General features: G+C 42.9%; 2 protein-coding genes across 2 annotated transcripts in view; both read right to left on the reverse strand.

Annotated features, from left to right (window-relative positions):
- Nucleotides 1-4,107, reverse strand: part of lamb2l (laminin, beta 2-like) — a 54,648-nt gene extending 50,541 nt beyond the window's left edge. Inside the window, exon 1 of the mRNA XM_042098089.1 lies at nucleotides 3,977-4,107. The gene's annotated coding sequence lies outside the window, so the exon portion shown is untranslated. The remainder of the gene's footprint in view (nucleotides 1-3,976) is intronic.
- A 1,576-nt stretch (nucleotides 4,108-5,683) lies between these two features.
- Nucleotides 5,684-8,537, reverse strand: si:rp71-17i16.6 (uncharacterized protein LOC100148415 homolog). Its single transcript, XM_042098549.1, has 5 exons — nucleotides 8,337-8,537; nucleotides 7,978-8,148; nucleotides 7,604-7,701; nucleotides 7,238-7,323; nucleotides 5,684-6,361 (listed from the first exon to the last, which is right to left on the reverse strand). Exons 2-5 carry the CDS (start codon nucleotides 8,085-8,087, stop codon nucleotides 6,137-6,139), a joined length of 519 nt encoding a protein of 172 aa, XP_041954483.1. The 5' UTR covers nucleotides 8,088-8,148; nucleotides 8,337-8,537; the 3' UTR covers nucleotides 5,684-6,136.
- Nucleotides 8,538-21,057: the final 12,520 nt, after the last annotated feature.

The following is a 21,057-nucleotide window of genomic DNA, read 5'->3' on the forward strand; positions in this document are numbered from 1 at the left end:
CTCACCTACACAGGGCCAGACTCAACGCCACCAGGAGCCCGGGCATGTGACGCCCCACCCGAGGTGCTGGCCTGTGACCAGGGATGTAGTGTAGGCTAAACGCAAGTAAACACAGTTTATCCACCTCTGAAATTTCAGAAATAGAGTTTATCCACCTTTTATTAGAGTTTATCCACCTCTCAAAAGAGTTTATTCACCAATTTCAACTTCTAACATTCAAAAATCAATATGTACACTCTAGGAACCATTTAATACCACTGATATTGTTATAAATATTGGACAATAACGTCCAACATCATCAAACATGAACTGAATGCCTTTTTTAAAAATCCAATACCGCAAGGCGTAGTCCACCTCAATGTGACCACAGAAATCATAGTTTACCCACCCTTTTATTTTACCACTACATCCCTGCCTGTGACTTTAGGCTCGATGGTGTTTTAAGCTCCCAGCGTCGTCTTACAGGCAGCGTTGCCACCACTGACTTAAAGGCACCTAATCCTAACCCCAACCCTAACCCTAACTTTAACCCATGCCTAACCCTAGTGCCTTCCAGGCAGCGCTGCCTTAAAGACAACGTTGGGGACATAAAACACCAAGATTCGACCCCTTTATGGAAAGGCAAAATTAACATGGAGGCTTTTTAAACTTATACTACACTTATTCACTTGGCAGCTGCTTTGATCCAAAGCGACTCATGTTACAATATATATTTTATATATATTTTTAATTTTTAAGATTTGTTGCCTCAAAGCAACATTGTACCATAACGATAAAAAGATAAATAATTCCTATTGTTAAGAATTAAAGCAAACTTATTCATTTAAAACACCTATCTTTATTACTTATAAACACTACAACAAAAATATTTATCTGGTTTTCAATGCATTACAAGTATCATACTTAACAAAAATCTCATTTTAAATTCAGTTGTTGCCCCCAGGCAACATTGTACCATTGCGGAATGAAAATCAATATTTTACAGATATGAAGTTATAATGATTAAAACATAGAAATTATCATATGAAATCATCAAAATCATTGTTATTTACTAGTTAAAAGCTCTATAAATCTCCCCAAATATTCTCAGATATACACATACAGTAAGGTACAAACACAAGCACCCACGCACATCCATGGGTTTGCGCACGCAGACCCATGTATGCGTACTGATGCACACTCATGCACACACACATACTGTAACAACATCCACTTTCCCTTCTGAGACCTACACCTGATTTTTTGAAAGTTTAGTAAGCAATTTGTCTCAAAAGAGACACACATGGGGTGTCTGCCTGCAGCTTGCACCGCAACATCAAAAAGCCATGGGTGTTAGTATGGTTAGTCAGGGCGCATATGGCATTCCGTAAAACTTCATGAAGCACACTCATGCACTTCACACATACAGGTGCCCCTTTTACATCCATCCATCCGTCCACTGTACATCACAGGGTGCCTCGCATCATTAACGCATCTCCTCTCCATGGGGGCCCTCAAAGGTGTCAACCTGACCTAGGGGTCCCTCATAGAGCCCATACTTTGAGCACACTTCATTTGACATCACAGCAAGACAGCACTACAGCATCTAAAAGTTATAACAAGAAAAAATATGTTTGGCAAAACCTTAAATATCGGAAGGTCTTCCTGAAACCACAAAACATGTTTTTTTTTTTGTTGTTGTGGTTTTTTTTTTGTATGTATCCAGTGTGCACAGCAAGCATCCCAGTCAAAGCGCAAGAGATATGAATAGAACTTCCTTTAGCAGGGAAAGGCATTTCCACATCTGTGAGGAGAAGCCGACAGAAAAAAAGGCTTTAACAAGGAAAAAGTCGACAAAACAAACCAACTGCTACTGGACTTTCATAGACACACAGCTGCTGATCAGAGAATAAGAGCAAGGAGACGAACAGGATATTTTGACAGGTTCTCAACCGGCATTTCAGTCACTGCCTGCAATTAGTGGGATACATCACTGATGCAATCAAGTGCTTCTCTAAATAGCAGTTAGAGGCAACATTACCTCATCTCTGAGGACGTGAGTTGCGGCTGTGGGCATGCAAAATGCATGACTGTGTATGTGTGTGTTTGTGTGTGTGTGTCAGAAAGAGAGGGACAGAGAGAGAGAGAGAGAGAGAGATTGCAGCAAGATCAGACCTCACTCTCCATGTAAGTTAACATGCAGCTCTTAACAGAGGCAGTTCAGATACTGTTTGGCATTTAGTTGACACTCATCCTCAAGGTATGGCAAACTCCAGCATAAATAGCTGTTCGCATGACTGAGGTGGATCATCCTCTGCTTCGGGTGTTAACAGGTTGCACAGTGGTGAACCTGAGGGGGCCTCACTTCCATTGAGGACTTAGACTCTTGGAACTCCTTAACCCCCATGGACGCCCATGGCAACCGGGCCAAAGGTCAGGGGAGAGCCGATTAAAGCAATGCTAAGCCAAGGGAGGACGAGAGAAGCCTGGTCCTTTCCCATACCCCTCCACTGCACCGGTGGCACTGGGAAAACACCAACTGACTGAGGAAATAAAGAGTGTGTGTGTGTGTGTGGGCATTCTGAAATGGTGGGAGTGGGCACCCCTCTGAAAGATGTTTCTCTCTCATTCAGAAACACAGAAACTATATAAACCATACTCTAGCTGACGGGAGAAATATCAACAAGTATATATATTTAACAAAATAACTGCTTTCCATGCAATGATCGGCCCTTTTGATTAACTGTAAGCACGAAGTCCAGTGTTAAGTGAAGCAGGGCTCCCAATGAAGAGAGGCTTGATGTGTCTTCAGACAGGGGCACCTGACCCTGTCTGTGTTTCGCGCCTCTGTTCTGCTGGGTCTCTAATCCTGAAGAATGCAGGGCCACAGCGTCAGTAGTCAGGCAGCGCTGAGCTCCTGCAAGGCCACCGAGGTGAGACAGAGTGGCAGTGGGAAAGTGGGGACCCAGAGCAACACCAGGGGGCAAGGCAAGCCCACATGCGTGCCATTTCAAACCTATCAATCCAGGAAACACCATAACACTGTCTAAAAATCAACAGCATTATGCCAGCTTCAGGTCATTGTAAATAGGTTATGCTGTCATAATAACAATTCTATGGGCTACAGGGCAGGGTTGTGCAAAATTCGAATTGCAATTCTGCTTCCTGTTTGCTACCTCAATTGAAATGCAAGTGAAATTCAAGAATTAAATTGGAATTTAAGAGCCAGTTTCAATTCAATTCTGGAATTTTGCACAAGCCTGCTACAGGGATACTTGAATTAATCCTATCTGCAAAACACAGATGTGGTCACCAGTCTCAGAAGAGCAATACCATAAGTAGGCCTAATGGCCTATTTGAACACAGTTTAAACACATTTTGTCTGTACCATATTTATAATGCCCTGAATGTTATTATCTGCACATCTTACAAAAATCCTTGTGTTCTATGGCCCCTGTGCCTGTGTGGCATTCCAGCAGGATCATATCACTCAAAGTCAGGCCACCGATTTAACCACAGAACACCCATCACTTCACTGTGGTGGGATTTCTAGCAAAAGTCTACAATAGAGAGGGCAACATGTGGTTTCCTGTGCATTGTGTTGACACGTATTAACATAATTGCACACAGACAGACACATACACATAGCTTATACACACACACATGCACGCACGCACGCATGCACACACACAAAGTTGGTGATAGGCTATAATCTTCCATAATAAATGTGCGGCAGCACTCAGTAGTAGACTATCTCAAATGTCAAAATAGCTTCCCAACAGCAGAAAAGAGTAAAATAACTTGTTACACTTTGCCGTATGTTAATTATGTTTTTTTTTAAAACTTAGCCTGTTATGGGAAAGACTCGTGCATAATCATGCACCAATCACGAACTATATCTGCACTGCGCAGTAGCTTACAGACCATGGCAAAGTTTTGCTTTTGCCGCAAACTAAAAACGGATCGAGTTGGCGTTAAAGGCGTCCACAAATCTCACCTGTTGTTCCTGTTCGTGCCGCCGAGATGTGCCTATACTGCTTCGCGCTGGTCCACCTGCTTAAATCCTTAGGCTAGTACTTTGGTCGAGACAGTTAGCCTGCTGTTTGGGAGGAGCTGTAAGTAAGAAATGGTCGTGCAGTATTTCAGGCAGGTAAAGAATTTCCATGATAGGGGTGTCGCCCCGCTACAATGTGCTCCGATGACGGGCCGCTACCGCCCTCCCCGGTGACATGGCTGACAGGCGATTCCTATGTTGTTGAGTACCCTAACTTGCACGTGTATGCACTGTACTGTAGTGTAGAATACGATCTGATTGATCACACCCAAAATATTTGGAACTGTAACCTACTTAAGCCTTTACTGTAGGCCTAATTATGTATCCCTCTAACATCAGTCTCTTCTGTGATTAGGCTTTTTTCTGCCGTGATGTCTTCCTGTAGGCTAATGTCATGAATTGTAACATAATTTAATTGAGTAGATAACACTACATTCTACATCTACATTTTATAGTACAATTTATGGGTAAATATTATGTATAAATGTTTTATTTTGCCGTAATCTTGCTTCCTCCATTTTATCAGATTTAAGGTTTATGTCTAGACTGGGTGAATCTTACTAGAACCACCACGTTGACAAAATCTGTCAACAAGCATATTAGGCTACTGGAGCCAGACAAATCCCACAGATAATAAGACAGGCCGTCTCTTGCATCCACTTGTAATCAGGGTGTAATTTTCTTTTGTTCTGATCAGGTTGCAACTGCGGTCATCTTCATCTCGTCAGAGAGGCAGATTTTGCAGGATGGTGTGACATGTGTGTGCACAGATGTGTGTATGTGTGTGTGTGTGCACAGCTTTAGCACTGTTAAGTGGTGACCAACAAAGGCAAAATGCAATCATTGATGTGCACCCATGCGTTTAGACTACTACCGGTGGCACACACCCCCCCACCCCACCCCACCCCACACACAGACATATAATACATCACTCACACACACAAAACACATAATACACACAAACTCACACATGAGCTCTTTCTATATTACAATTCACTTTATTGTCGACAAGGTTAAGATAGTGACAGAAACACAACTACTTATAACTACTTTACATCCAGACAGTTCTTTTTCTTCACAGAAAGTTATTACAGGAATTAGTCTCGAGAGAGTAATTCCTGTCAGTTTTAAAACTGAGATCAGATGCTGTAGGGAAACACACTGAATGAATAGGTGGCGCCTCCCTGTGGTTTGGTAGGCTATGTGATGATATTATCCTGAAGTTTAGTTTTAGGGCCCTATTTACGCACTGGTGCATGGGGAAAAATACTCTTTATTTTCCTAGCGCAACGTTTATTTTCATATTTTGCACGTTCTCTTTTTTAAACATTGTGCCAAGGGGTGTGGCACTTAACAACCTAAGGAGTGGTCTGGTGCGTTGTCTAAAAATTGCTGTCTTACACTACAACACACTGACCAAGAGAAACCTGGTCAGAAGTCCATGGCGAGTTGTTCATATCTTATTTTAAGAGCTACCATCCATGAACGTGCACCAGCGCACATCCATGCAAAACATTACAAATCACACAATTACAATAGGAAACATAATTAGAATAAAGATATTACGAAATACATCTCACAATGAGTAGTTATTCACCATTTGCACATTGGTAATGATGGAGAGGCAAATATGAAGCACAGCTGAAGATGCACCATCACCAGATTTTTTTATTCAGTCATTCAAACATTATTGGGGTAAGCACTCCCAAATGGACTGGACATCCCACTAAATTGAAATAAACTTTTTGCCAGTGACCATGCATTAGATTGTCAAGATAGGGCCCTTAGTGTGTGAACTGACAGCCCAGTGATGGTAGATAAAGGAAACAGTACACTGTCTTAAAATAAAGAAGCATTAGGTGAACGCAAAAGTTTCACGCTCTAGTGTACGTCACTCAGAGATTCTGCCTTAATGTGTTTATTTTTAAGTTGCCTAAAAGTTGTACCTAAAGCAGAAGAGAACAACTCATGCATGTCAATTATGTGCTCCTTGTTGTCACGACATCATCTAATCTTTGAAAGTTTAAAAAAAAGGATGTACCTAAAGCAGAAAAGAACAAGTCATGCATGTCAATTATGTGCTCCTTGTTGTCACGACAACATCTAATCTTTGAAAGTTTCCACAGCTCGGGTCTCCTCATGCTCTAGGTACCTAGCAGGTCCACTGGCCTCAAGGTCAAGGAAGAAGGGTGGTGGGTTCCGTTCGAGGAGAATGGCGGAACACGCTTCCTTATATTTAGCAGTACGGAACATCAACCTGACTCCAGAGAGATGGCGACGGTAGTTCCTGCCTCGCATCCCATTTCCTTCCAAATGGACTTTTTTAGCCTGTTCAGATGGAGGTAAGAGGACTTAGGTTGGAGTATCAAAGTCAAAGTCAAAGTCAAAGTCTGCTTTATTGTCAATTTCTTCACATGCCAAGACATACAAAGAGATCGAAATTACGTTTCTCACTATCCCACGGTGGAGACCAGACATAATTTTACCAATTAAGTCCACAGACAAACATAACATTCAAGTAAACAATAAAAAGTAAATAAGAAGGCACATACAATGAATAAATAAGAGCAGCAGAATTGGGTTGAAAATGTGCAGTTGTGCATAGACAGTCAATATAGTAGTGCAAAGTCAGGCCAATAAATGGCTGAGGTAGTTCTGTTTGACCTAAGTAAGCAAGTGGCATAGTGGTGCAAGTTATGTAAGAGCAGCAGAAGTGTGTTGTGTTTTCAGGACAACAGGACAACAACAACAAGTTGCAAAGTGTGCAAGTGTACAAGTGGAGTAGTGCAAGGCAGCCATTGTAGGTCCAAAGTCCAGGATGTTATGTAACTGGGGGTGGAGGGGGGAGAGGGGAGAGAGAGTTCAGCATCCTAACAGCCTGGTGTATGAAGCTGTTGGTGAGTCTGGTGGCTCCCATTAAAATTTGTACATTTGTACCTGTGTCTTTATATTGTTGTCTTGCTTTGTGATGATTTTGTAATGCCTGACAAAGATCTGTGAGATTGAGACATTGCTATGATGAATTAAAGTTTCATACAGTGTGCAGATATACTTAATTTTTACCTTCAGTTTGAGTTTTGATCTAGCAAAAGTTCTTGGATGTGCGTACCCCTTTCTCAATCAATTAGACTCTAACATCAAACTATGTCCTATGTTTTTTAATGTTTTTATGGTATACCTCAGTGTGGTGGCAAGTGGACTAACCTGGTAAGAGTTTGCCTCTATTTCCATCACTAAGGCTCTGGTCCGATCACTCAAGGCATTCCATACCGCCTCTGCACTTAGACTGTCTAAAAACAGATGTTATGTAGTCTCTAATCTCTACACAGTGGAGCAAAACCACACCAATTATTATGCTACACCTATAGTGCTGTACCTTCTGGGCCAAACAAACATTAATCATGGTGTCTAATTTGAAAATAAGTTATTATTATTGGTATTAGCAAGGAAAAATGTAAAGACACGTTAAGGAGTAACCAAACACAGAAGGTTCAAATACAAACCCCCCCCCCCCCATGTCACACACAGACACACACACACACACACTTGTGTGATAAGTGTGTCTGGTACCTCCCAGGCGATCCATCATCTGAGTGTACCAGGGGGGCGTGTCCCTCTCCAGGGTCGAGTCACTGAGGAAATACTGAGTGGTGGCCTCACCAAACAGCCTGGGAGGAGACAGACAGAGGCAGCTGAGCAAATGAAAACAGACTCTCCCTTACGCATCAGTCAATGTCACAGAGCCACACACCAGCCTGCTCGTTCATCACCAGAGACACACCATAGGCTAGTTATTTCCTTTTCTTAGTACTTATTACGATTATAAAGATAATTCTATTTCACACCTGGAGATGTAGCAGACCTGATGTGCTTGACCTGCCTTGTCTGATAATGACATTAGGTGTTGCAAGGCCATATTAAGAGCGTGGGTGGCTATAACTCACCTGTGCAGATACTGGCGGTAACTGGGCACATTGCTGGGTTCCATTTCCTCCTCAGCGATCTCAGGGTATTTTGATGGCATGTTGTCTGACTCTTCTCCCTCCATAGTCATTATCCAATCAGGTGGGAGACTCTTATTGACACGTAATATATGAGAACACAACTTTGATCACCTGTCAGAGTGCAATTAAACTTGTTAGACTTCCTTGTTGGAGTTGCAGTCTGACCACAATCATTCAAACTAAAGCACAATTTACTTTAACCAGCAACTTCACTTGTTAATAGACGATTTCCCAAATCAATTTCTACAGTAAACCACCTTAAGTAAGTAACGTCCGTGAGAAGTTGTCTATGTTCCTACCTGTTTCCAGGGCTCAGGGGAGAGACAGTGCTGCAGAGCTCTGGCTGAAAAAGTGGGTTTGCTCAGATCACACTGACAGTGGTTCCACAGCAGACTGCGTCACATGGTGCAGAGACATGGTGGTTGCCCAGGTGACAGAGGGCACCTGATTCCCTCAGCTGGAGAAGAAGACAACCCTCTCTCTTCTCTTCTCTTTTTCTCTGTTCACTCTCTCTCTCTTGCTTTGTCCCATGACTCCCTCTTTCATTCCACAGGGATGGAGAGACATGGTGTAAGTGTTGTGTGTGTGTGCATGTGTAAGTGCTGTGTATGTCTGTGTGCATGTGTAAGTGTTGTGTGCTGTGCTTCCATTAGCCTCGTGGCTGCTTCGTTTAATGATTGACTCGTAAACTCTGGGCCCAAACTTATCCTGTTAATCCCAAACTACACACCATGTCAGAAAAAGACAGAGACACACTGACACACAGGCAGTGGGTAGAAGCCAAGAAAGATAGAGACCTATTAACAGACACCCTCTGAAAAAAATATCCTTGAATTGCTGGTGTGGTGCTAATAAGGTGACAAATTACCACAAATATTTCTCATCATATTTATTCATTCAGCAGTTTACTGTTATACAAGCCACGGGTCACCAAATGCTGGTCGTCCTACATGATTATGCAGACCCGGCTTAGAATACAGGTGTTGGGAGGTTTTTTTTTACTTTGGTTAATATTTTGTGTCAGGGGCGAGTACCTGCATTTTTCTACAAACCATGCAAGCCTAAATCTTGCCAGATAATTTATCTTATTTTAAAGGATAATTCCGGTATTTAGCACTTTGAGTCCCTTTTCTGGTTTGTTTTGGATGAACTAGAGTGGTGGACACAGAAATGTTGACAATGGGTCCTGTCTCGACTTTTTGACTCGTTTAGAATCGCCTTTGACTGCTACAAAGTGCACAAACATGTCCTTAACATGCACAAACATGTCCTTAAAACAACCCTTAACGTACGTTTTCAAAACTGCAACTCACCTAGTGGTTAGTGATGTTCGTTGATGTTCCAAAACAAGTACAGTAGCGTAGCGAAATACAGTTTTTGTCGTGTTTTATTTGTCATTTTGCAAAATCCCATATAATGGTGTTTACAAACAGAAGTTCGGGAGGAGCATGACGGAGTTTGCCACGCCTCCTCCTTCAATCAGACAGGTTATTTATTCGCAGTCTACCTCTACCTGCCAAAGTTGCAGCATCGGTGTCACTCCGCTCGCAAGACGCGTTTGGTCAATCCAGGAGCCAAGTCGCCAGTCTCGCAGATTGGACCATATCTTTGATAAGAGCAGAGTTGGATACGCGTGGGATCAATTGCCCTAGTTCCGCAGGAAAAGCAGACCTGCTTCGCCTTCTCCAACAATCAGTTTATCTTTCCTCTCCTACTATAGCCGATCAACCGAGCACAAGCGCTGCAGCGCGGAGCTCTGTTCCTCTGGCATCTCCCCCTCTGTTCATGCAACATGTTTTTCAACTAAGCCCGTGTGCAGCCCTCTACCTTGCCTTCTGCTACTGCAGTTCTTTCTCTATTCCTAATCAGCCTTTTCCCCCTGCTCACTCAACTTAGCAAGTTATGGCAGCCCGCATGCAGCCCTCTACCTTGCCTTCCGCTACTGTGGCCTCTTTATCTATCCTCCCCACTTTTCTCTTTGCCGACCCAGGGTGCTGCGCAACCTCCTCCCCCTTCCCCCGTAGCGACCGCATCGCTACCTTTTCCCTTTCCCCATCATCTCCTGCCGACGCGAACCACATTCGAGCCCGCGTTTTTCCCCAGCCAGGGACCACGTCCGTAGTTCTCCCTCACCCCTTTTTCCCTGGATTGGTGCCACCACCCTATCCCATTTCGGCATCTCATCTGAGACCATGTCTACATGAAATAGTAACAAAATATAATCTATGTGGTGATCACAAAATGTAGGCTATTTAAGGTTAAGGGAGCATCGCTTTTACCCCAACTGAATGCTGGCGTTGGCCGTAAGGCAGCTGATACACAGGAGCTGCCGCTCTGTCACTCATTGCTAAGAGGGCAAGGAAAGGATTTTTTCTCCTTTAAATGTCTGGGAGTTTTTTTGCCTTCATCTGTGTTCAGAGAGTGCCAGCATATTAAAGCCCTTCCCTAGCTGACCAAGGGAGCACCTTCACCAGCGTGTAGCTCTGCTCCGTTACTTCTATTGCTGACCCTTGGAGCACCTGCACCAGCGTGTAGCTCTGCTCTGTTCCTCTGAATCCTCTCTAATAATTGTTGCTGCTCACAACTTCTCTTGCCGTTAGCTACCGCAGTTAGCTACAGCATTTTAATTGCTTAGGCCTATATTGCTAAAATTGGGGTGCATTAGATGTCAAACTTCACCACCGCGTGTTTTGGGCTGTTATTTTCAACATCTACTCTCTCCTGCACCCCTATACAATTAATTAATGACTTTTTCCATCGCATGGATAGACCCTCTCTTCAGACTATGGACGTTACGTTACTCGCTCCTGGTTTCAAACGCAGCTCAACGCTGTTCTAACGCAAGTCGGTAGCAGGCCGTTACTCTACTCATTATTTTATGGTGCAGCCACCAACGCGGCAAATAATGGCCTGTCCGATCTCTCAAACTGGCCCGTGATCCTCCGCGCCTATCACTCTTATCAGATTAAATGTCTCTGATCTGAGGAAATTAGCACACCTCAGCTCGCGCTCTCCCGTTGAATTTGTTTGCGTGGTCCTATAGGTTCCCTCATCTTTTACGCATTTTTGGAGGTGCCTGCGCAGCTGACTCCTGCACGATCCCGCCAATCACTTCATGACCCCGGCCATAGACTTCGCCAAACATGCTTTTCTTTTATGCTATTATATCTGTTTGCAAATTATGGAATGTGAAATAGTGAAATGGCATTTACAAACAGAAGTTTGGGAGGAGCATGACGGAGTTTGCCACGCCTCCTCCTTCAATCAGACAGGTTATTTATTTGCAGTCTACCTCTACCTGCCAATAGTGATGGGACAACCGACTTTTTTACGCAAGTCGGTTCAACCGGACGGTCGTTGGTCGGCCTACCGAGTCAATGGATTCGGTCACCGGTTCGCCGGTTGACGGGGGGGGGGTATATCGCGCGTTACTTCCCCCGCCATAGTCGCTCCAAGACATGTAGTCTCAAGCTGCAAATGTCATGCTCTCCATGTCTCTGAAATTAGCTGACAAACACACTCATATTGACCTACACTAGACTCAAGCACTGCCCATACATTCGGTCTTGTTCAGTAGTCTCCTTGTGAGCCTACCAATTCACTTCTATTCTATTCACTTCTCTAACATTTGACTTAACTACCAAGATAACATAGCCTATGTCATATAATATTTCCCCCCTTTGTAATTTAGGATATGAATTTCAATGAACAATTCCAAGATGCACGAAACTAAGGCTTTTGGGATCAGTTGATAACTCAACTTACCAAGACACCCGTTTGATTACTCATACATTAGCACGGTTACGGTCTCTAACCTGTTGAACAGTCTCCTTGTGACAGCCTACCTACCAACAAACATCTCAGTTAACATAACTACCAAGATAACATGACGTGTAGGCCTATTTGTATTTTATATTCATCGGTAATGTAGCCTATGAACCTCTATGTAGGCTACACAATCACCTAAGATGCACGAGAAATAAATAGGTTTCTGCGATCGGTTGATAACTCAAACTTGCGATAACACCCGTTTGATTAGACTCATACCCTCGGTTACAGTCTCCTTCAGTAGCCTGGCGCGCAGTCACTTCGTGAACCTACTATGACGCCAGCAACATTCACCTCTCTAACATTTAACTTTCTAACTACAAAGATAACATGACGTGTATTTGTAGGCTGTATGTGATGAACTTCCCCATCGATATATGAATGGCCATGAACACAAGCACCTATGATGCACTAAAAACAAGGCATGATTAATAACTTGCCGCGAACCTAGACAACCGTTTTGATTACATAGACTCATAGCCTATACCTCGGTTACGGTCTCGTTTATAGGCTAACTATAAAGTAGCCTGATGCGAACGAAGCCAGCAACATTTAACTTTATAACTAGGCTACCCAGATAACGTGTAGCCTATTTGAAGCTTATGTGATGTAGGCTACTTCCCCATCAATAATGTGTAAATTGCCATGAACACAATCATCTACGATACTAGAATAAGGCTTGGTTAATAACTAACTTGTCGAGAACCTAGACCGTTTGATAACATTAGACTCACCCTCGATTACGGTCTCATTCAGAATGGCACGGTCTTCGTGAGGCTACTATGAGGCCAGCAACATTCACTTCTCTAACATTTAACTTTATAACTTTAAAATAATATGACTTGTAGGCTAATATGAGATGTAGGCCTACTTCCCCATCGATAATGTGTGAATTGCCATGAATAAATCATCTAGGCTACGATGCACTAACAAGGCTGGTATGAATCAAACTTGCCGAGACAAGATAAAGGGCTCTTTTTTAAACAGTCTACTTTTATTGTCAAAAAAGACGTCACGTGTGAACCTAGCCGGCTTATGTGATCGGTTGATTACAACTTGCCGAGAACCTAGCGAACTGTTTGACTCGTGTGGCAGCCACGGTTACGAGGCCCGGAGAACCTAGCGAACTGTTTGACTCGTTTCGCAGCCACGGTTATGAGGCCCAGAGCCACAGGCTCATCATAGTTTGACTGATTATACTACCACTCCAGTAGAGGCGCTAATACGCGATACGATGAAAAGTAGCGACGAGAACACTCGAGCACAGCCGTTTTTGACGTTTGGCACTCGATTCTCCCGGCTCAGTGACACGAACCGGGTTATTTAACCGACACTTCGGTCAGTTCGTCAACACTACCTACCAAAGTTGCAGCATCGGTGTCACTCCGCTCGCAACCCACCACCTCCCCTTACGCCTCCCGTCTTCCAGTTAAAGAATAAAGGGGTGTATGGGGAAATCCTGCACGATCCCGCAAATCACTTCAGGACCCTGGCCAGAGACTTCGCCAAACATGCTTTTCTTTTATGCTATTACAGTAAAACTTCAAATAATAGCCGAGTCCCAAACTGACGCCTGTCTTTTAAACGCCTAGCGTGGCTACAGGTTTGGGTTAAAGGCCGGGCTCCAATAGAGGCCTGGTCTGTTTTTTAGCTTCTGTTTCTGGTCTGGCCTGGTCTGTTTTTTAGCTTCTGTTTTTTAGGTTGTATTTAATCGTCTAAAAAAAAACAAAAAAAAAGCCCAATTCACACCAAAAATTTGCAACGACAAGAAACCGTTGCAGAAAGGAGTTGCAGCAGTGTGAATTAGATGTTGCACGTCGTTGCAAGCCATCACAAAGCATTCACCATGTCTGGTCACAGTTGCAAGGTTTTAGAATTTTGCATCAAGTTGCTGGTTAATAGAATGTTGCAGCTCTGTGTCGCGAATCTTTGGTGTGATTTGGGCTTAAGCATGGTGCAGTCTGTGCACGTTATGAGATGGCATTAAAAGACTGCGTTGGGGAAAAGCTAGAGTTCCAAATTGTATAACTTTTTTTAATATGAACTATGCCCATATGTCCGACTTCGCCATCGTTCAATTCATCCCTTGTGTTTAAAATTTGCGGATAGGCCGATTGTAGCCTAAGCTTGTTTTTATGCTGGCAACAAAACAAAAGGGTTCGCGAACATTATTCTTTATTCTAAATGCGTACTGCCATGGCAATAACGAGAAAGAAATCAGAAAAGGAATTTACCTTAGGTTAATGATGTAAAGTCAAGTGCACTTCTATGGGTCTTGTGTGTGCAAGCGCAGTTTTTAATGATGATTCGGAGTGGCAAGTGCTGCATAGTTGCAGTGGAATGTGGCTGCCCAGGGCATTATAAAACTTCTCACTCTTAGGCCTACTCATACACGGCGCTGAAATTGCGTATTTAGCTGTCTAAATTCGAATCATATGCAGGGGGAGAAATCGTCGGACATTCATGAATTTGTTATTCAGCATATGTTTCCGCGTGCCTGGAAGTAGGCTATGATTTGAAATGTAGACGGTCGTCAAATATGGCAAATAAAATACGGGAGAAACGATATGGTTCATGCTCTCTCATTAGTAGGGTAGGAAGGTGGGGTTCACCTGCACCCGAAAGGTATATTTTTTTAACCTAGTTTTTTGTAATCCTTAAGGTGTTTAGAAAAGGAATTTTGATGTTCCCCACGCAAATTGTTGTCCCATATGTGTTTTTTTGTATCATCTTTTGTGTCCGTGTTTTCGGCTGTAAAAAATGAAAACTTTAAATCTACATAGAATCTGAACAATACACCCTACAGACACAATCCACCCCAATTTCTATTCGTCTTTCCATGAGGAATTGATAGATATGAGGATTGTCATGATTAGATGATGTATGGTGGTATTAAAACTCAAATAAACACCAAAAAATGTAAAGAAATCGGTGACATTGGATCACTGGAACTCCTCCCCTATGGACCCTATTGATATATGTTTTCTAACTTTTGTATTTTTACAGTCTTTAACATGTCTAATAAACCGTTAGATTGGTATTATATTTATTGAAACAAAACAGAAAACCACTCATATACTTGCTCCTTGTCTTCTTCACCATCTCCATCCATCTCCTCGACTGTTTCCTCCAGCAAATCAGTGAGTGAAGTGGGGAGGATAGGTCCACAAGACCACACTGATTCCAGGGTACCCTCTTCAGTCTTTTCCCAGCCTTGACCAGGAAATATTTAGCCAAGCCCAGTTATACATGAGAAACTGGTCAAATGTTGTATTACTATCACACCTTACTCAATAACTTGTTTCAGGTGACCACATGTGAGATACCTCAGGTGGAGTCAACCCAGGTACAGACCCAGATTGTTCTGCACCTGCTGTATGCCGCTCAACTGGGGCACAAGGTGGCTGTGGTGAGGACTCCAGACACAGACATTTTCTTCATCCTTCTACACCACGCCTAATCCGTCCCGCTGACCATCTACGTCGACATTAGGACCAGAAAGCACAGGCGGATCCTAAATGTCAGCGAACTGGCAGAATGTTAGGGGGCAGACTACTGCACAACAATACTCAGCCTGTACGTCTTCACAGGGGAAGACGTTACAAGTGCCTTTAGAAGCAAAGGGAATGTTGGGCCTCTGAAAAAGCTACAGAGTAATCCAAAGTACCGTGCAATTAAATAGTTTTAGTCAGATATTCTGTAGCATGTAATGGCAATTAATGCTGAACATAGATATTGATACATTGTGACTTTGTAATACTATAATTATTTATGTCCTCAGAAAACTTGGTGATCATTGGTCTGTGGAGCCAGATGTGGTGGAGGACATCGAGGCATTTAGATTGTGTAATGTATGGCCAGGCCCGTGAAAAATCTGTGAACAACGTGCGCAGCATCATGCTGAAAAAATTATTGGAGAGGATGAGACGCTTACCACCAGATCCAAGGTGGATCTGTCCCAGCTCCCGCACTGCAGAGACAACCTGGTCCCACAGATCAACCGTGTCAACCACCGTCTGGCCATCTACAAGAGAGCAGCCACACCAATATTCTGGTGTCCCAAGCCCCATGATCCTGGTCAAGGCTGGGGATTTGTTATACCCTATATATCCACATATTTGACTATATGAGTGGTTTTCTGTTTTGTTTCAATAAATATAATATTCGCCATCAAGTGGTTGAGAGTGTGCTAACGCAAATATCGAGCATAAGGTTATACGCGGTTGTGAGGTATCTGAAAAAATAGTTCCACTATAGCAAAAAAACATGGATTGAAACCATACATTGCACCGATATATTTCCCTCACGGAATCAAAAGAGTATATATACTTATATACTTATACTTATATTTGTTTTTAATCATCAACAAACACCACTAACCACTCGGTGAGTTGCACAGTTTTGAAAACAAATGTTAAGGGTTGTTTTAAGGACATGTTTTGCATGCCTGTAGCCAGCCACTCTGTAGCAGTCAAAGGCGATTCTAAACGAGTCAAAAAGTTGAGCCAGGACCCATCGTCAACATTTCTGTGTCCACCACTCTAGTTTATCCAAAACAAACCAGAAAAGGGACTCAAAGTGCTAAGTATTTCCTCACAACAAGAAACTTTCACTTGCAAGATTTGCCAACAGAACAAGAAGATTTACAAGGTCAAAAAAAATACTTAAATCAAGTGCAAAAATGTCTAAAAATGTCTGTACATTTACATTACATTTATTAATTTAGCAGACATTTATTCATTTAGCAGGCACTTTAATCCGACTTACAAAAATGAGGAATAACATTCAAGCTCTAGTGCAGAAGAGACCTTAGATAGCAATTCATACTACATACTACACAATCAATACATGTGCAGGTGGGTTGTGACTGGCATACTCACAACTTTGATTCATACTCACAAATTACCTTTTGATTTTTTGACATTAGTGCTAATGAAGTCATCGTGTATGGTACTGTACTGGTGGGGTCGCCATGCCTTTCAGCACAACCGATTTCAAATGGTGCTAGAAAACCCTGGTCCACTCTGAACACCAAAGGAAATCAGTCACGCTGGGAGAGGGCAAAGGTCACGAATTCCAAGCCAGTGTGAACAAAATGCTAATATATGAGAAGACAATGATGAAGGGGTAAAGGTGGGGGTGGTGGAGGTGGGGTGTGTGTGTCAGGAGGGGGGGACAAAAGGTCAAACGGAGTACGTCCACTGTGCTTATTTGCTTGTTTTTTGTTCGTAATGCAAAGCAAGGGAAAATCACAAGTTGTGATCTCGTAGCATGTTTTCAATTAATAGCATGCCGGCAGGAAGAGAATGATCCCCATGGGGAATAATACAGTGGGGATTGACAAAATGATGGCTAATTCAACATTCATTTGGAGAGCAACATGAACTACTCATCAATATCACTCTATCCAGAAGTACAGAGTCCAGAAATATATCCTCATACCCTTAAAAAATCTGTGTTGGTCTGAAATATATGGTGGTCAGAGGTTCCCTCCAAAACTTTGACAGGATAATTGGGGAGCCTTCCTGCGCCCCCATAGCAGGCCCCAGGCAGGGGGGGCACAGGACGCTTCAGTGTGTCATAGCAGCTTAGCCACGGGCCACCGCCGCTGAAAGGGAAGACCATCACAGGGCAGCATGGCGACAGGTCGCTGCAAGGGAAGAAGGACAATGAATGGCCAGCGAAACACACACACACACACACACACACACACACATACACACACACACACTCACACACTCACAGCCATGCACACACACACACATTCATGCCGGCAGCTGACCACTGTACACTCATAGACACATAATCAGAACACACACACATAATACACATACAGTGAGTGACTTAATGCATCCACTTAAGTGAAACAACATTAATTTTTTCACTCAATTTGCTATGCTAAGCTGTGCTATGAATTTATATAGTTTACAATACCTTCCTGGTTAAGTCCCACTGAAAGAGAAATAGCTGGACTATCGTTTCTATTATAACCTACATTATGTTAAAAGTGCCATGTTTGATTTAAAAAAAATATATGTATATAAGAGAACTAGATATTGTCAGACATTACCAAATGCCAAGGACAGAGGTGTAGAAGTCTGGCTCCAGAAAGTCCTACCATGTTTTGTTTCTACTGTACCTATGCATTTAACACAGGCGATTTCATTAATTAGCTCATCTACCTGGCTGAGGAGTTGCACTTATTAGATTCAGCTGATTTGGTAAATGGTTGGAGCAAATATGTGGCAGGACTTTTTTTTTCTTTTACTTTCTGAAGCCGGACTTTTACAACTCTTGGCCACCAAGGAGCAGTCCTGCCCAGAACCAGGTGTAGACCATGTATGTCTATGCATGTAAAGACCATGGGGTGGACAGAGGATGGTGCAGACATTACACAGTGCAGGATGGGAGGCAGTCCCTTCTTCTGCCTTACACTGAGATCACATCATCAATTTTACATCTTGCCACTCATCTAGAGAGCCTGTCCCTGCGGCTAAGACAAGAATGGTGATGAGCAGCCAACCCGTGTAAAGGCACAGGCTAATGGAGTACAAGAGGAAGTGGGTTGTTTCAATCAAGCTGTCTGACGCACATGGCATTAGGTATAGATTTGATGAGAGCTATTTCAGCCAAGTAAGTAAACCAACCAACCAATGAGCCTACCCTGAGTAATCAGACAGACATAAGGTCATTGCTTTTGCCAGTCTAGGCCAGCTTTGTTCCTCTTGCATGTCTCATGTGCTAGCCGAACCACGTAAGAGGGTGGGCTTTCACAAAACAGAGATTACTACTGAACATAGCCCATCGTGGCAGCTCACAACCCATGTCAGTGCCAAGCATGGGCCAAGACAGAAGCGCACAAGTCTGAGTGGGTGTGTCCCATGGGCGACACGAGGCGCGTGTGTCTTTGTGCACTGAAAAGACACCATCACTTGTCTCTATCTCAAGCAATCTCGTAACCTGTGGAAGTCTGAGCAAGGGCCATAAGGGCTTAAAACGTTACCGATAAAAAATACTTAAATGGGAGCTCTACAGTTTGCGGATCTTCACTTTGTCTTGAGTGCCACAACCCAACACAGAGTCATAGACAGCAGCCAAGAGAAATAGGTTAGAGTGAAATTAAAGAGCATTCACCCAGAGACATCTTAGCACCACCAAAACTCCCTTCTCCCTTGGCTATATAGTAGTGCTATAGTGTGCCACATTTCACACACACACACACACATACATGTCCAAGCACAGTGCCTGAACATAGACTGGCAGTCCTGGCAACTCAGTGGCGCTACTGTACATAAATCATTAACACATCCGTCATGTGGTCACCAACAGTGAGAGAGTGACACACACGCTTACCTCTGGAGTCACCCTGGAGGTGCCGACCGTCCCTCTGTGGCAACCACGGTTCGCCTGACCACTGGAGCGGGCAGTCCCAAAACACACACAGAACTGGGTCGTGTGTGTGGTCAGACCATGTGGACGGTGGAATGAGGACTACAATGAGAGAGAGAGGGATGAGAGAGAGAGAGAAATAGATTGGGATGTGAGAGAGGGAAAAGAGATTGAGGTAAAAAGAGAAACAGAAAGAGAGAGTGAGGGATGAAGATGCGCATTGAAATAAAAAAAAGGATCTGAAATGCAGAAAAATAACAAAACAGACACAAAGGAAATGTATTACAGATGATGACTTAGAGAGTAAAACAACCAAAAAGAAAAAGAGAGAAACACAAAAGAAGAAGAGACAAACATAGACTGCAAAAGAGACACAACTCAAGTGCCATCAGAAGTGGCTAGCTCAGACGTTATGCCACGTTGTGTGTGGCAGCTCGACTGTCTGGCAGTTTCTCAGACAGTACCCCCCCACCCCGCCACCCCGCCACCCTACCCCCCTACCCAAACGCCCTCAGCACACACACACACAGACACACACACTATCCTATCCCAAGCTTCTCCCTCTGTCAGCAACTAGTCACCCACCCACCCTCCCAACCATGCAGCGCATCGACACATGAACCCCACCCACCTCATCTTTTAAAAGATTGGGAAAAACAATGACATTTGATTTATAACATAGAATTCTTAATTTGTGAAACATATGCTTTAGTATGCATGTAATATACAATTTGTATATTAAGGTAGAAAATTGTTAACAGTATATTAGAAATGCATTGCATTCAAATACATTACGTGGGGACCAATAAGATGAGAGAGAACATTACAGTTTAACAAAATACAGGCATCATTATATCAACTACATAAAAATACAATGTCAAATTATATATGTAAAACTATTCATATTCATATAAACCTAAACATTCCTCAAACAGTCTGTTGTTCATAATGATACTGTTTTGTTTCTGATGTTGTTGTTGTTTGAAATGTTAATAGAAAACTAGATGTACCGCTTAGCAGTACAAAATATGACTGCCCCTCAGTCCTGTACATCCTCTCCGCAAAAAAAAAATCACGCTTATCAGGGTGTTTTTCTGCATTAAAACACATCAAATACTCCATGGAGACAGTATTTTTCATTGATCAACCACTACAGAGCTTGGCCTGGTATATAGCCCCAAATAGCAAACAGTGGATTAGCTAGGTGCAGTGAGCCAAACACTTCCCAAATAGCATTTTAACTAGTATAGTTCAAAACAGCACCAAAGCTCGTCAGTAGCGTTTTCAGGTTCCAACAACCATAGACATAATATACATAGACGCCGCATCGACTACTCCTTACTAGCGCTGACGAGATTTGGAGCCGCCATCTTGGACCGGTCATCCACTCCACTCAGTGTAATCTGTTTGGCCGGTGAGATGAGCTGTCAGCGCACTTAATTAATCATATCTCACTGAATACCGAAAAGATTCTCACACGTTTTTTTTTTGCTGCAAAGGTCATACATGTAGCTATGATACAGGACACATGATTTAGCATATTTTAATATTCATAGTGGGTTTAACAGTATAGAATATTCTGATATATGATATAAAGTGACCTGACGTCCGATATCAAAACTGGGAACATAATCCATGTTTGACAGCATAGACAAAACTAGTTTGATACAAATTTAATGAGTTAAATATAGTTCACAGTTGACAGAAAAGTTCCATCAACAGCATTATTCACAGTCCACAGAAAGGTTCCATAAACATTTAAGTGAGATCAGTGCCATTCAGACATCTGAGGGGTATTCCAAG

The sequence above is a fragment of the Alosa sapidissima genome, chromosome 7 (genome assembly GCF_018492685.1).
Source record: "Alosa sapidissima isolate fAloSap1 chromosome 7, fAloSap1.pri, whole genome shotgun sequence".
In the NCBI taxonomy this organism is placed as follows: domain Eukaryota; kingdom Metazoa; phylum Chordata; class Actinopteri; order Clupeiformes; family Clupeidae; genus Alosa; species Alosa sapidissima.